The following is a 14705-nucleotide window of genomic DNA, read 5'->3' on the forward strand; positions in this document are numbered from 1 at the left end:
CTGCCCTGGGCTGCATGCTCTGCATCCCATCCCAGAGGAGAGTCAAGGTTGTCTTGAAGTAGCTCAGAGGCAACCAACAAGTGTAGACAGATTGCTTAAACCTCTCTTGATGGGAGGACACACTATGCATGCCCCCACTGTCAGTGAGGAGGCAAGGGGCACTGCTGGTTTGTGGGTATTCCCTCAATTGGGGCACCCTAAAATGGTGGGCACAGGAGGAGAAATCAAGCTTCTTTGTATGGGTGACACACAATTACTTTGGTCACTCCTGTTGGCTTCAGCAGGGCCATGAATTTACTCTTACTTTTAAACAGAGTTTCCTTTATGTTCCTGGCCAACATAATTATGCTTTTGCCTTTGTTTTGCATATTATCAGTCTTTCCTTTTTCCTGTGTTTCACCCCCTCTGTTCCAGAGGGCTTGCATCTCCAGGATAAATTAATTTCTAGAGGCAGGGTGTCTGTTCACGAGCACAGACACAAAACCCCAGCTCTCCTCCAATCACAAGGCTGGGGCGGTTGCTGACGGCTCACATACACTGTGGTGGGGTCTGATCTCTCTGAACTCACTGGAATTTTTCAATTTGAAATATTTTATACAAATATTCATTTGTTGATAATTAATGTTGTTCCTAATACCTCTCCCAGTTTGCAAATCAGTGCTTTTTCTTATTTAAAGATTCACTTTTGCAGTGTTATGTCAGCCACAGCTCTCCTTAGGTTGCACGCAGGTTCTCGGTTGAATTTGCAGTCCCCATTTATAATGCTCAGTACAAATCAAAGCTTGTCCTTAACAGGAACAAGACCCAGCAGTGTTCGGAGCTGAGTTTGCCAAGATCGCTCGCTCTACGCTTCGGATCAGATACTCACTGCTGCCATACTTATACACCCTGTTCTTCGAGTCTCATGTGCACGGAAACACGGTGGCACGGTCACTGATGCATGAGTGAGTTTGGAGTCTCATTTTTTATCATATTTTACCTGAAAAAGTAGTTGAGATTCTCTGTATAAACTAGTTGATACCTGTTTGAGAATATTCACAGTAATATTAGTGCATGGCCTCTCTTAAAAAGAACAGTTTTACAATGCAATCTAATCAAATTACATGTAAAAAATTAACTCTTAATATATGCAATGGGTTTTCTTTAAAATACAACCTACATTTGTTTTGAGTGAGAAAAAAACCCTAAGTAAGGAGAAATGTTAAAATTTCTTGTCTTAGGCACATATGCAGTTCTTTTTTATTTCAAAAATAGGAATCATGTACATGTTTTTTCTGTGAATTGAATGAAATCTATGAAATCTGTGTTCTGGTACAGAATGCCAAGAGGGCCTCATAGAGAGAAGTCTCCATTTTCCAATCATCCACAGCATTTGCATTTTCTAATTTAGCTGTTGCATCTGCATACTATGTATGAAACCTACATCTGTGTTCACAAATTGCACAGAGAAAACAGAGATAGAGATGTTTGAGTGTTGAAGCAGGTGCAAAACTGAGATTAATAAATACAGACTGAAAAACCCCTTGGAAAATGTGACCTCAGATTTTTGGAGCAATTCATTTTTTCTGTTTGGAAGAAGCAGGAATCAAAGTGAAGTTTAGTTTCCCTTTAAGCATCTTTTAATTAGCTTGTTACCTGCTTCTGGTAAATTTTCTACTTCAGAATGCTTTATGAAATGATGAGAAAAAGGAATGCAAATAATACCTATGAAAGGCTACTGCCCGAAGCTCTGACACAATTTACTCTCATTGGTGCAGGCTACGTCCTGGACTGTTTAATGTTCTTTTTCCTCTTAGGAAAAAAACATTTTGGCTAAAGGGTAAGGCATTTTTTGCAAATTAAACTGAGATTACAGTAAAGTGCAGACCATTTGAATATGGCAAGGATATGCACCAAACCTGTTTTGCCTACTCAGCGTAATTGTTAACTGAGAAATTTTAAAAGCAGTATCCTTCCCCTTCCTATTCTGCTACTTTATTTAAATGGGCTACATTAGGGAGAAGTTTTATAGGTACTCATGTCTTACAAGGTGTTATATGTTATTTCAAATATTTATTTCAGCTCTATTTTTACTTAATGAGATCTGTGTTACTGTTGGATATGACCACATTCATTTTGACATTAATATTAGCTAATCTCTGCTAATACAGAATTACTTTAGCGATGTTAAAGCTTCCTTTCTGACTGTTCCTGCATATGTGTACTCTATTTGGGCCACGTCAACATTAGCAAATTTCCAAATTTGCTTTGATTTGAACTGTAGAGCAGCCTCAGATGCAGCAGTGGAGAATTTCATTGGGTGAAACTGAGCCAAAAGGTGCGCTCCAGCCATTGATGGGAGTTTAAACAGTGGGACCAGACTGGGAAACAAAACTCCTAAAATGCATATAAGGAGTATAGGCATCTGGAGATCAGCATGAACTGTTTCACTACCCAGCCTCAACCCTAGTGGGCACATCACTTGCTGATTTTGCTATAGCTTGATCCTAAAATGGCTTAAAAGTATTTCTTACTATAATTAGTTGATTCTGGTTACTATTGTTACTTAATGAGTATTTCTTACTATTTGTACTTAATATTCATTGGTTTAGTGGGTCTGCTCAAGTAGAGAAAGTGACCCAAATGATAACAGGAGGAGAAATGTAAGTTTTAGAGAAAAAATTCTACTGAAATAGAATTTTAGATGTATGAATGATGGAATTTTTTCATCAAACATTTTCCTTACTCGTAACAAGTACAAAGGAGACCTAAAAAAACCCTGCACTAGTTCTTCAGGTGAAGCTGTTGTGCGTTCAGAAGCCTCACTGTGAAAACAACTCTGCCTGGGCAGGGAGTCTCCAAACAATATGGAGTTTCCATTTCATGTGGCCATTTCAGATTTTTCATTTAATTTCAAATATTTAGGTGCTTATTTCAAATAACAAACAAGAGCAACATCCCAGTAGATTCCTGTAAGTGTTTCAGGTGCCTCTGAGGCTTTCACTCATTTGACACAGAGGTGCCAGTAGCTCTGCTGTCCAAAAAGGCCTGGAGGTTGTAAGCCATTACTGGAAGGGAAAGCTCTGCTTAATGGCTAAAGAGGGGAAAGATAAGACAGGAGAGAGGCCAGCATCAAACCATAGGAAGCATGTAGATGGAATTAAACACCTTTTATAGATCACAGATAGGGCTTAATGGCTTATGCTTTCAGAATGGGAAAGTTCATTTGTTCACTGAATTTGTGCTCGTGGCTGCTATAATTGCAAGAGAAAACGGTGCTGAGTTAGATGGTGAGATGCTTGGTTCCACATGCAAATGAGATCGACTTCTCTTTTGTTGTAATTTCTTGACCAGCTCTTTCTCCTGAAATCTCCCACAACAAAGCATATTGAATCAGTGTTATAATTTTATTACAGCAAAATTAAAAATACAGAGAAGCTATTGAGATGACAAGAAAAACTGTTTTCTATTTCAAAAACTTTAAGTCAAGGTAATTAATAAAAAAACACACCCCACTAAGTATTTACAAACATTATGTCAAAATGAAATAACGACCAAGATTAAGGTGTCCAAAAGAGCTACTGTTTCTGACAGAAGTGACTCTAAATTGCCGTTTCTTTCAGGCAGAGCCTGAGGCATGCCTTCAAGAACGTTTTTTCCTGAGCTCCACGTACTTGCTAAACTTGCGATATTTTAGAAGTCCAAATACCTCATAGATGTCTTCTTATTGCCAAGGTGTTTTTGCTTATTTGGGTAATTTCTGTAAATCTGGGCTGGATGCAATGCACTATGATCTGAGCAGACAGTGTCAGAGCAGGACACTGACACTGAGCTGCTCTTCTCCGGCCAGTGTACAGCAGAAACCTGCTGTAGATGGATGCCAAGTCAGTTAAGCAGACACAGTAAATACATTTTTAAATGAATAATTTGTATGTCCTTAGAGAATAATGTGTTAATACACAACAGCCAGTGTGAATTTGTCAAAAACAAATGATGGCAAACACGCCCAGTTGCCAGCTTTGACAAGACAGCAGGGCTGCTGGATAGGAAAGGGGGCAGAGGAGCAGAAGAAAGCAGGAGGTACAAGGTGCCTTGATTTTAGGAGTTCTTGGGACACCCTCCACGTGACATTCTTATAAGCTAACTAAGGAACAAGAACCCATTATGAATTTCCGCAGAGGCAGGCTTACAAATGATTGAAAGCCTATTAAAATCTCAAGGATTTTATGGCAGATGAGTAGAGGTTCCTGAGATGGAGAGGATCTCTCCTCTTTGCCAGGTGCTATTTAGTATTTTCATTAGCTGATGCATGATGGAATAGAGATATTTCCCCAAGCTGGCAGATGATGCCAGGCGAAGAGGACTGGAAGCACTCTGGAAGACATGATCAGAATCCAAAACAATTTAAATGCATTGAATAAAGGGCACTCAAAGTGTTTATCCATTCAGGAAAGACAGCTAAAAAACATAGTATGTATGAACATTGCTTTGTGTTTGCCCTGCAAAAGATTTCTGATGTAAAGCTGTGAAAGGTGTGGGAAGAGGAATCCAAATCCAAGGATTTTCACAAATGCTTTAGATCTTAGAGCACACTATTATCCCTCTGTGTTCCCTCTCCTGGTCCTGGCCCTTATTGTGTTCTTTGGCTCCCTTGATGAAGTCTCAACTCACTAGACAGAAATGAAGTCAGTTGTTTTTCCCATCACTCTATTCTAAAATAATCTCCAGCAGTTTATGAGGGCTTTGGTCTGCTCCAGTATGGCAGGTGCTACTGTAATTTCTGATTCTCTGTCCAGATTTTGGCATTCCCTCAACCAGGACAAATATTTGGCAGTGTTGAAGGATGTCTGGAGAAAGCAGATTTCTTGTTGCAGTGAGTAATATCAAAATATTCTGCAAGTTCTATAAAAATGTGAATTAACATTGCATTTCTCGCTTTCAACACTAGATTTACCTCTGATCAGCAGACTCATGGAATAGATACTGCCTTCCTTTGGGGACCTGCTTTTATGATTGCTCCCGTTCTTGAAGAGGCAAGTACTGTAATTAAAAAATGCCATCATACTGGAATGAAAGAAATGAACTGCGCTTAGGGCATTGGATGACATTCAGGGCATGTTTGCTCCACCCCTTTCTTCCCTCCACTGTCAAAGCTTGTAGATTTCTGAGCAGCACAGTCAAAACAGAGCTGCCCAGCGCTTGAAGTGGGAAGATGAAAGGGAGGGCACAGCATTTCCCTGTTACTCCTAGCACCAAATGGATGTAAAGAGGCTGGATGCTGCCCCTCGTTTGTGCCTGTTGTTGTGCTGACAGCTGCCTCCTAGGACACACACAGAGCAGTAATTTTCGAGCTAGGAAGAAACATGCAGATATTAAAGCAAAGTGGTTTCCATATTACCACTCCTGCACAGTGTTTTGGATCTGCAGCACCTCAAGGGCTGTGCTAGGAGTTTCCCAGCATCGCAGGCAAACTCGGTCATTATGGAGACAGTAATGACAATATTAGCTGCTAATACAGCAGGTTTTAAAAAGCAGCATTTCCTATGGCTATGTTGAGCACGGTGCTGGGGTCAGGGCTGAGCAAGGGTGGGTTTCTCTCCTTGCCCCACCACTGACTGCTGGCAGCACCAGAAAGGTATATCTGAGCAGAGATAAGTATTTGCATGTGATGTATCCTAGAGGTGTTTGCGACCAGCATACTGCCAGAATACCCTATGCATTTTCTAGACTTTGCTGATGATCAAACATATAAACAGGTCACTGTTAGACACCTTTTTAAAACCAGCCCTTGTGTCTCTGTGGATTTAAAATTAAACTCTTATTCCTGCATCTAAAACCATTCTGACTCCACGGAGGCACTTAATTCGTCAGTCCTTCCTCTTCAGACTCCCCCAGGTTTCTAACAGCTGATGACTAGCATGGAGATTTCACAGAGTCTCAGACCAGCAAGATGATGAAAGATGTGAGAGAAACTTTCCCATGAAGAGAGGGTTACAAGCCAGGTGGCTTCCTGCAAAGAAGTGAATGAAAAGGAACATTATAAGGATGCATAAAATGAGAGAAGGTCTAGGTTAGGTGTTCCTAAAGATTTTCTGGGGACTGCAGCACAAAAGGAAGGCCAGGTGGCTGTGGCCTGATGGGGGAAGCAGAGCTTTGGAAGCAATGTGTGGCTGGGTCTGGCGGGAGGGAGGTGACAGCCAGGGCTCATGCTGGCTAGCAGGGCACAGGGCAGAGGTGAGCTATAAGCCCCTCACTGTGACATTGCAGGCCAGCAGCATCTGTGTCAAAGTGCAGCATGGCACCCACATGTATAGAAAATATGGGTCAGGGGACAGCTTTCCCTTCACTCCTTGAATCCTAGGGTGTGAGCAAGTGAGACATCCATCAGAATTAAAACGGGGTACTGCTTTACACACTGGCTTGTTATTCTAGAAGCCATGAAGGCAAGGCTTATCATGATTCAGATGCTGGTTATACATTTCTCTCCAGACCAGAATATCCAGGGTTGTCATAATCACACAGAGAAAATAAGGAGAGAGGGGCATCTTGACTTTAGAGGGTTTTTCTCTCAAGTTTTCAAAGCACTTTATAGATTAAGCCTACCTTTAATTATTAAACAGCTAGTAAGATCCAAACAGACAGAGCAAACTACCCAATTTCCCTTCCTGCAGCACTAGGACACTTTGCCTGAAACACCCACATGCACTGCCCACTGCGGGAGACAGGCCTCAGGACAAGACAAATTTCCAGTTTAGGAATTCTTGTATTCTAATGTGAGATTTGCATACTTTAATAAATCAGTTTTCTTACTCCTTCTATTGGAGTAGAAATCCCTAAATCTCTAAAATGTCAAATGATAACTTTCCCTTAACTCTTCTCCTCCACCTTTACTTTTCATGCTCCACCTGCTCCCTGGGGTAAATCCTGGGAGTAAACCATAACTCTGAAAAGGGGCAGACAATTATGTTGAGACTCAAAATTAATCTGTGAGAATAAGCAACTCGTGACAAAAAAGGAAGTATGTTTTGATTCCAACTTTTCCTGGAGTTATTAATTCAAAGTGTCTTTAATGTGATTTCGTCCCTGCTGCAAAATGATACAAAGCATGCTGTAAAATGAAGACCAGCGATTATGCAATTAACAGCACATTATTTAGTTTTACTTATCTGCAACTTTAAATTGTTGCTGAGAAAACAAATATCTGTGTATTCTCCTCGCCAGACCTTACTCTCTGCTTGTTTCTGCAACAGGAATGATGCAAAGGACACTGAGCAGTGGCATCTCCCCATTGTCACATGTTAATTCCTGTCTTGCAAAGACTGCCATAGACCTTAACTGGGATTGCTCAAATGTTAGAGGAGTGCACCTAGGCCAGTTACATTTGCTAGACATAGAGTTGTATACTAGACCAAAATTATCATATAACAGTGACTCATCCCATGGAATGGCAGTAAAACCCCCCAGATAGGATAGGCTCGTCTGTTTGGCATTATAGATTAGCCAGTGCTAGTCTGCTGCTATTGTAATAACTCAGCCATAATATCCAAGATTTGATGTTATTAAAATATTCAGCATATGTCTCTTCATGCGCAAATATAATAAAGCTAATGTAATAGCAGAAATGCAGAAAGAAAAAAGGCTTTAATCACTTTATTACAATTACAGGGAGCAAGATCTGTGGATGTATACTTCCCTGAAGCAACATGGTTTGACTACTATACCGTATGTATTTTTAAGATTCAGTGTCTTACATGTTTTACATAATTTAAAATGGTACAATTCCAGCAAAATAACTTTTAGCAATGTTCACTAGTATTCACAGCATCTGTGTTTAAGAAAACTAGAGCACAAAAAGCCTACACCAGGCTAGCTGGGAAAGTAAATTACACAGCTTTCAGTACCATTTTATTTTCTATTTTTAGTTTGCAAAGCTCTAAGACACAGAGAACTGAATTTTCAAGAGCAGCCTAGAAATTCATGAAACTGTCAAGATTTCAAGATTTCTTTCTTCCCCACCCCTTCCCCCCCAGCCGTATTGCATGTTTTAATTCTTGTACTGATAGACTTCCCTGCATACAAGCAGAGAGAGAAATCCAAGTTGTACCCTGAGAACACACTGCACACCATTTTGTGCATGCAGTTCTGCACTCACACCACTTTTGGCAGGAGGCATATTCAGAGAGCAGGGTGAGGCTCCCCTCCGAAAGATGGTTACAAGAGATGCAGATCAGTTTGCTCTGTGGAAAATGCCAGCCTCCTCTAGTTTCAAGGACTACAAGTTTTGACCTTTCAAACACCATCATCCCCAGTACTGCATTTCCAAAAGGGCCCAGTTTTGACCTAACTACGCTCCGCTACAATCTGCAGGCTAAGACCGGCGTTGGCTTCAGCAGGTGTAGTTGAGCTGATGCTAAGGGCTTTCGGAAATGTGAACCCAGGAGCATCAGACTGTTGTTAACTACCCTGAGAGATGCTGGCAGAGAGAACGGGCAGGGCAGAAATGGTCTCTGAGTCAATTCTGACCTATTTTTAAGAAATTTGGTCATTTTCAGCATTTGACTGTTATTCTCAGATAGAAGTTCATCCAAGAGCAAAGCCTTGCTATTATCTACTCTGTACATAAGCCTTGCCTACACCAGGGTTCGAGGCATTAAACCAAAAGGGAATGATGCAGAGAACTTATTCTAGTTTTCTACACATCCATGAATTTCACTCATTGAATGCTGTAATTACTTTTTGAAAGATGAAGAGTTGTCCTTAAAAGAGAAGAAAATATAGAGTTTACATTTCTGAATGATTATGAATCACTTACCTTAAACTGAAATCTGACAGGCTTCATATGCATAAAATGAGGAAGCGAAAGTTTCTTTTGCTTTTTGCTCAGTGTCTTGATGAGCCTTCTCTTTTTTTTCCACATCATATAGAATAATGATACCATTTTAAAAGACAGTTTGTTGTCTTTCATTCATGATGCTTCTTTCTCATGCATATGCATATCTGCAGGGCTAGATCCACTTTCCTGCTAAAAAAAAGGAGCTGGAATAATACCCCTGAAATCTGCTTCTCTGTTTGCATTTTCACTAGTGTAATTGAGATGAAAATGTACTCCTTGGTCTCTTTTTCAGTGGTGTATGGTCACAATGTACAGTGCTTGGATTGGATTTTTTTAACTGCATTCATTTTTGCTGTAGGGTAATAAACTGCCAAGCACCTGGAACAAAAAATATACTACTGTGGCTGCCCCATTGAACAAGATCCCTCTGTTCATCCGTGGAGGCTACATCCTGCCAGAACAGGCACCAGCCTCAACCACTACTAAGAGGTAACATCATCTGTGTCCATCACCAAACCACCACGGTGCAGGTCAGACCAAGACAGCCAAAAAAGCAATCAAAAGAAAGTACAAAAGAGAGGCTATCTTTAGTTCCCAGCTGCCATCCCAGACAATAAGTATAGTATTTTTATCCCACTATTCACTCCATTGCATTAGGAGAAGTCACCCCAGTGATGACCCACATCATAGTTTGCACAGCAGAAACCTTCTCCTGGCTCTGTGGTTACACTCAGAAAAGCTTTTGCACCTCTTAGTGCCACACTGACCTGCTGCCAGTCATTCAAAATAAACATCTGCAAGGGGAATGCGCAAAATTCTCCTCCTTGGATATATTTATCCAATGCCATGAGCAAGGAGGGAAATCTCAAATCTCTTTTGAGGAAAATGTTTTCCCCACACTTATGGGTATTACAGTGGTCTCACATCTGAACCATGCTCAGAAGTGAATGTGAGGAGTGAAGAAAGGGAACAGCACTGTGCAGCAACCAAACCATAGTAAGGTAGCACTGGTGACCAGTTGCCTCTCAGACTTTCTAATAATCATACATTAAGGCCACTAAAGGAGAGGAAACTTGTCCACAAAAACACTCGATAAGTGGGCATTTTACACTTCAGTGGGACAAGGCAAGGTAAACTTTCTGTCATTGTTTCAGGAGCTATTTTTGTGAGCATGGTTGTCACTCTTTGCCATGGCCTTTTCTGTAATCTTAAAATTGAAGTTAAATGTGTTCAGAAATTTTTGCTAAATAACTTTGTACAGTGCCTGCCAGTTTGTGCTGACACTTCTAAACATGTTTGTCCACAGCCGTCTGAATCCATTTGGGCTCATTATCGCCCTGGATGAGCAAGGAGAAGCTTCTGGGTCTCTCTTCTGGGATGATGGTGATTCAATCGGTAAGCCTGGTTCCCTGCTGTGAAGCAGTGTCTGTACACAGGGCTCTCCTCAGGCCAGCAGCATAATGGCACCGACTCCTGCTAGAAATAGCTGGAGAACTGACCCTAAGTTGAGCATTATAGAAGTGAGAAGTAGATTGCTCTTAAAGTCAGCATTTTGATATGAGAAAGGTGTGACATGGGGAACAGCTGGTCTGCTAGAGAGGGAAATTACTCATGTCGTATTCCCCTGAGATCACCCTAAGGTGAGAGTAACCTACATATCATCTTAGTCTGATGTTAGCCACTCGCTGCAATTCATCTGAACTAATTATGGGTCTTACTCCCTATTCTGATACCAATCCTCCTTGTTCTGTGTTTTGACAGATACTATTGAAAATGAGAACTACTTCTTGGCTAAATATACATTCAGCAAAGTAAGTAGCAACATACAAAGTACCTACAAACATACAGGAAGCTACTCTTTAGTGTAGCAATTGTAAGGTGCTGGTGTGTAACTCTTTTCTGGAAAGATTTTTACTTATAGCTCAACTTTTAAACCTGGTAAACTACCTAATGCTTTCATTTACAGACAGCTACAAAGTAAGCCAACTATGATGCTGGTTTTGTGTTTCCTTCATTGAGTATCATAGCGACACATCATTAACATAGCTGCTGTGATGTGAATCTGAAACCCCACTTTTCCAGCTCAGATTTTTTTTTTTTCTGAATCACTGCTTCTGGGGACAAAGGGACCTTTTCCTTGTCTTCCTCCTCTGAACACTTTTAGTCTGATGGGCAGGAGAAAGCTACGTTCCTCTCAAGTTATCTCAACAACTTTTTAACTTTGAGCATTTGAAGCTTGCATTTTGTGTCCCAGAGAATTACGTAGCCTCACTTCTTTAGCTTGCATTTCCTTGTCTGACAGCACGGAGACTGCTCCCATGGATGGTCTCCCATGGTGTGATTCAGCACGCTACCGGCAACCTGGCGCACTGGTCAGCTGTTCCACATAGCACAGAAATAGATGAGCCCAGGGTCAGAGCACTGATGCCTTTCACACAGCACTCGCTTCTGTGCAGACACATCCTGAGAAAGCTCAGTAGAAAAAGCCAACAGTCTAGGCATCAACTGAGAAAAATATAATAAAATAAATCTACTAGAAGCTTGTTATGTAGGTGATAATAGGTTGTAGGAGTTATTGTAAAAAACCATAACCTACTTCAGCAGTTTACACTCTGTGTGTCATATTTCATCTACAATTCCAGCATCTAGTAAGAAATAGAATATTGTTTCTAGACTGTGGTATGGTTTTCATGTTGTGTGTTCCTAAAAGCCCCAAAGTAGTCTACAGAAAATATTCAAAAGAATAAAACTGTGTTAACTCCTATTGTGATATTGCTCTTAGAGCATGTGTCTTCCAGGAGTAAGCACAAGCCAGGATAAGCTGATGGGTTTTAGGACGTAGTCTTGTATATTCGTGAAACACTTTTCTGCAACTAATACCACATGTCTAGACTTTAAATTTAATTTTTTATTTATTTTCTTCTTGATTTACCAAGCAAAAAAATTCTTCTTCAAAAATAAAAGGATATTTCAATAGCAAAAGGGAATAAAATCACTTTGGCTTTCTGTAGTCTGTGTGTAGTAATTTATTGCAGGAAGGCTACAGAAAAACAATATCCAGTTTTATATTAAATTCTGATCTGTGAAAATTAGATTGTTGATTCGCTGACACTTCCATTTCTCATTGCTCATATTTGACTTTTGACGGTAAATCTGTGACTGAAGTTCCTATCTGCATTCCAATAATCTCTAAAGTCAACTATTTATTATGTGTTTATAAAGAAAAAAAATCCATGTCAAATAGCAAATTGTAGATATATGAGAATTGTATGAAAGTCTTGGTATTTGTTGCACATTTCTATATTCTTAAAAAAAATGTGGATGAATAATTTAGTCACACATAGTTTTAGGAGAACACACAGGTTTTGGTCCCTAAGAGATTTACTCATAAGGTCTGATATCATAGCATTTACTCTGAACCCAGCACAGAGTGTTGTGCAGGTAACAGCTATGGGATTAGACTGTCTCATTTATATTTTCATTTAAACAACCCAGAACACAAAGAATTCAAGACTAGTGCAGGCACTTAAGTCTCAGAGAATGATTCAGACTGTCAGCTCTTGGGTACTTGTCTCACTGTGGTCAATATTTTAATTCACTTGACACCTCTATTTTGACATGTATAATGGCTACGTGACCTAAGTCAAAGTGCCCCATATATTAAGCCTACCAGTCTAAAAAAATATGTGAGCCAGATGTATAAGATATGCTGTACTTCAGGGATTGGCAGGAAGAGCCATAAACTCTGCCTCCAACCCCAGAGACAGCAGGCAAGGCAAGATGTGCTCAGGCCATACCAAGTGAGGCCAGACTACACTAAAGGAATGGTGATGGGAAGGCTTGCCCAAGGAAACTGGAACTTCTGAAGGAATATGCTATCCACTAGGTAACTGAATAGCCTTGAAGCAAGTTCCTCCTAAAACTGGACCAATTTTCAAGGAGGGGGAAAAGTGAAGTTCATAGGACCAGAGGAAGACAATAAGAAAGAAAGCTCATGACACTGCTGCTCAGAAGTAGAGGAGGAAGTCCTGGTTTCTGGCCTTGGATCCAGGACTTCTTTTTGCTTTGCATTTATGGGGCTTTGAGTGATATCCGTAAGTTCTCTCCCTCTGATGAGACCTCAGGACCTTCTTGGGCATTACCAGTGTCAGAGGGACAGTGATGTCTACTGCAGAGTCCTGGCTCAGGGCCTCAGAACTCAAGGGCAACCTTAGGTATTAATACAGTTGTAATCACTGAGTTCAGCATCGCACGGAGCTCACTGGGTCTATGTGGCCACCCTGAACTAGCTGTCCTGCTTAACCACCCCAAGGACGGCAATAAATCACCACAGGGAGGTGATCTCTCTAGACTGAATCTCCCTCTATGCTGGAGCTCTGCCAATGGGGAGAAGGCACCATATATAAGTACCCTAACATGTTCTCCAGAGGCTTTTAGAGACCTTTCCTCATTAGCTCCATAATAGCCAACATTCCTTATTTAGGCAGTTCAAACCAACGTGCTGGGGAGTAGCACTTATTTTTAGTGTGGATGCTTGAAATAAGCAGTCTAAGCACAGCCCTAAGTTACAAATACTGTGATCAAGCTTCTGCTCACCTCCTACCATGCACCACTGAAATAACATAAGCTAATTTATGCAAAAGATTCCATCATGGGTTTCTTCTTGGCATATTTTTTAAAAGTCATGATTGCATTGCAATTCATCATTTCCTGAGCAGAGTAATTCATCTTTATTTCCTTAACAACTTTGAACACATGACAAATGCAATGATTCTTCTTCATTGCTTGTATGGGAAATTACTGTCACTGGTGATCCAAATGAATTTGTTTAATGACTTTGTATGTCCTCTTGGTACATCCCTAAATACGGGATATATAGTAAATAAGAAGTACATCAAAGGCGGCTCTGTAACATACGGTGTCCCTTCAGTGTCTTTAAAGCTGGGACATAGCAGAAATTTCTAGCAGGAGCTGTGGAGATGTGGGACACAAAATAGGGGCAAAATATCTAGTAGCTGAAGTTTGTGGAAGATGCTAATGATGTAAAGCAGTTGTGGATGTTAATTAAATCTGCGTTAAGGTCACTAATTGAATCTCCGTATCTGGATTTTGGCTTTGCATATGCCACTGTACCCTGTAAATGGGTACAAGAACCAAATCTGCATTGATTACAAGTAGAAAAAATATGCCTAAGAAGGTTCTAAATGAATGTTGTTAATGCTATTTTGTTGGAGGTTTTTTTTTGTTTCTTTATAATGATACATGAAACCTTTCCTATGTGAAAATGAATGTGACTGTTGTTTTTCCGTTATGGTTTCAGACTTCAATATCTACAGTGGAAGACCTTCTATAGGTTCATTGACATAGATGAGACCACAACAGTAACAGTACACACCAAGTCGGCTCCCAAGAGTTGTCATGGTCCTAAAGTTTTATCTGTGGCTTTTTCCAGGGAAACCTGAAGACAGAAATACTTAAAAATGGCTACCGAGGGGCTGACACTCTGAAGTACAACAAAATCAAGATTCTTGGCCTGAATATGAGACCTCATACTGTTGCTCTGAATGGAAGAGCCATCCATGGAGATGCTTTCAGTTTTGATCTGAGTGGGGTAAGAGCTGCGCTGAGCAATTCTGAAAATCCTTAGGGAAAGGGGGATAGTGACTGAATAATGGGAACAGTTTGTCATCCACACCCCTTTACGTTTCCAAGTATAAGCAGACACCAATTCTTGATACAACAGTCTGAGTTTTATGGCAGGAAAAAGCCCGCAAGAGCTGTTTTAGGAAATGTTAATCTTTGCTATTACACACACACTCATTCTATCTCTCATTTAGTGTCTGCCACTTATACAAGTTTTTAAACTAACGAAATAATGAAAAGAAGGTATAGC

At 40.5% G+C, this 14705-nt stretch overlaps 1 protein-coding gene across 1 annotated transcript in view; it reads left to right on the forward strand.

The window, feature by feature from the left end:
* LOC104539058 (sucrase-isomaltase, intestinal-like) overlaps nt 1-14459 on the forward strand; it is a gene marked incomplete at its 5' end in the record, with an annotated part of 31582 nt that extends 17123 nt beyond the window's left edge. The window contains 7 exons of the mRNA XM_010182485.1: nt 796-944; nt 4928-5012; nt 7645-7701; nt 9171-9301; nt 10119-10207; nt 10574-10623; nt 14265-14459. Coding sequence (XP_010180787.1) covers nt 796-944; nt 4928-5012; nt 7645-7701; nt 9171-9301; nt 10119-10207; nt 10574-10623; nt 14265-14459 — 756 coding nt within the window. The remainder of the gene's footprint in view (nt 1-795; nt 945-4927; nt 5013-7644; nt 7702-9170; nt 9302-10118; nt 10208-10573; nt 10624-14264) is intronic.
* Nucleotides 14460-14705: the final 246 nt, after the last annotated feature.

This window comes from Mesitornis unicolor, unplaced genomic scaffold, assembly GCF_000695765.1.
Source record: "Mesitornis unicolor isolate BGI_N332 unplaced genomic scaffold, ASM69576v1 scaffold28394, whole genome shotgun sequence".
NCBI classification, from domain to species: domain Eukaryota; kingdom Metazoa; phylum Chordata; class Aves; order Mesitornithiformes; family Mesitornithidae; genus Mesitornis; species Mesitornis unicolor.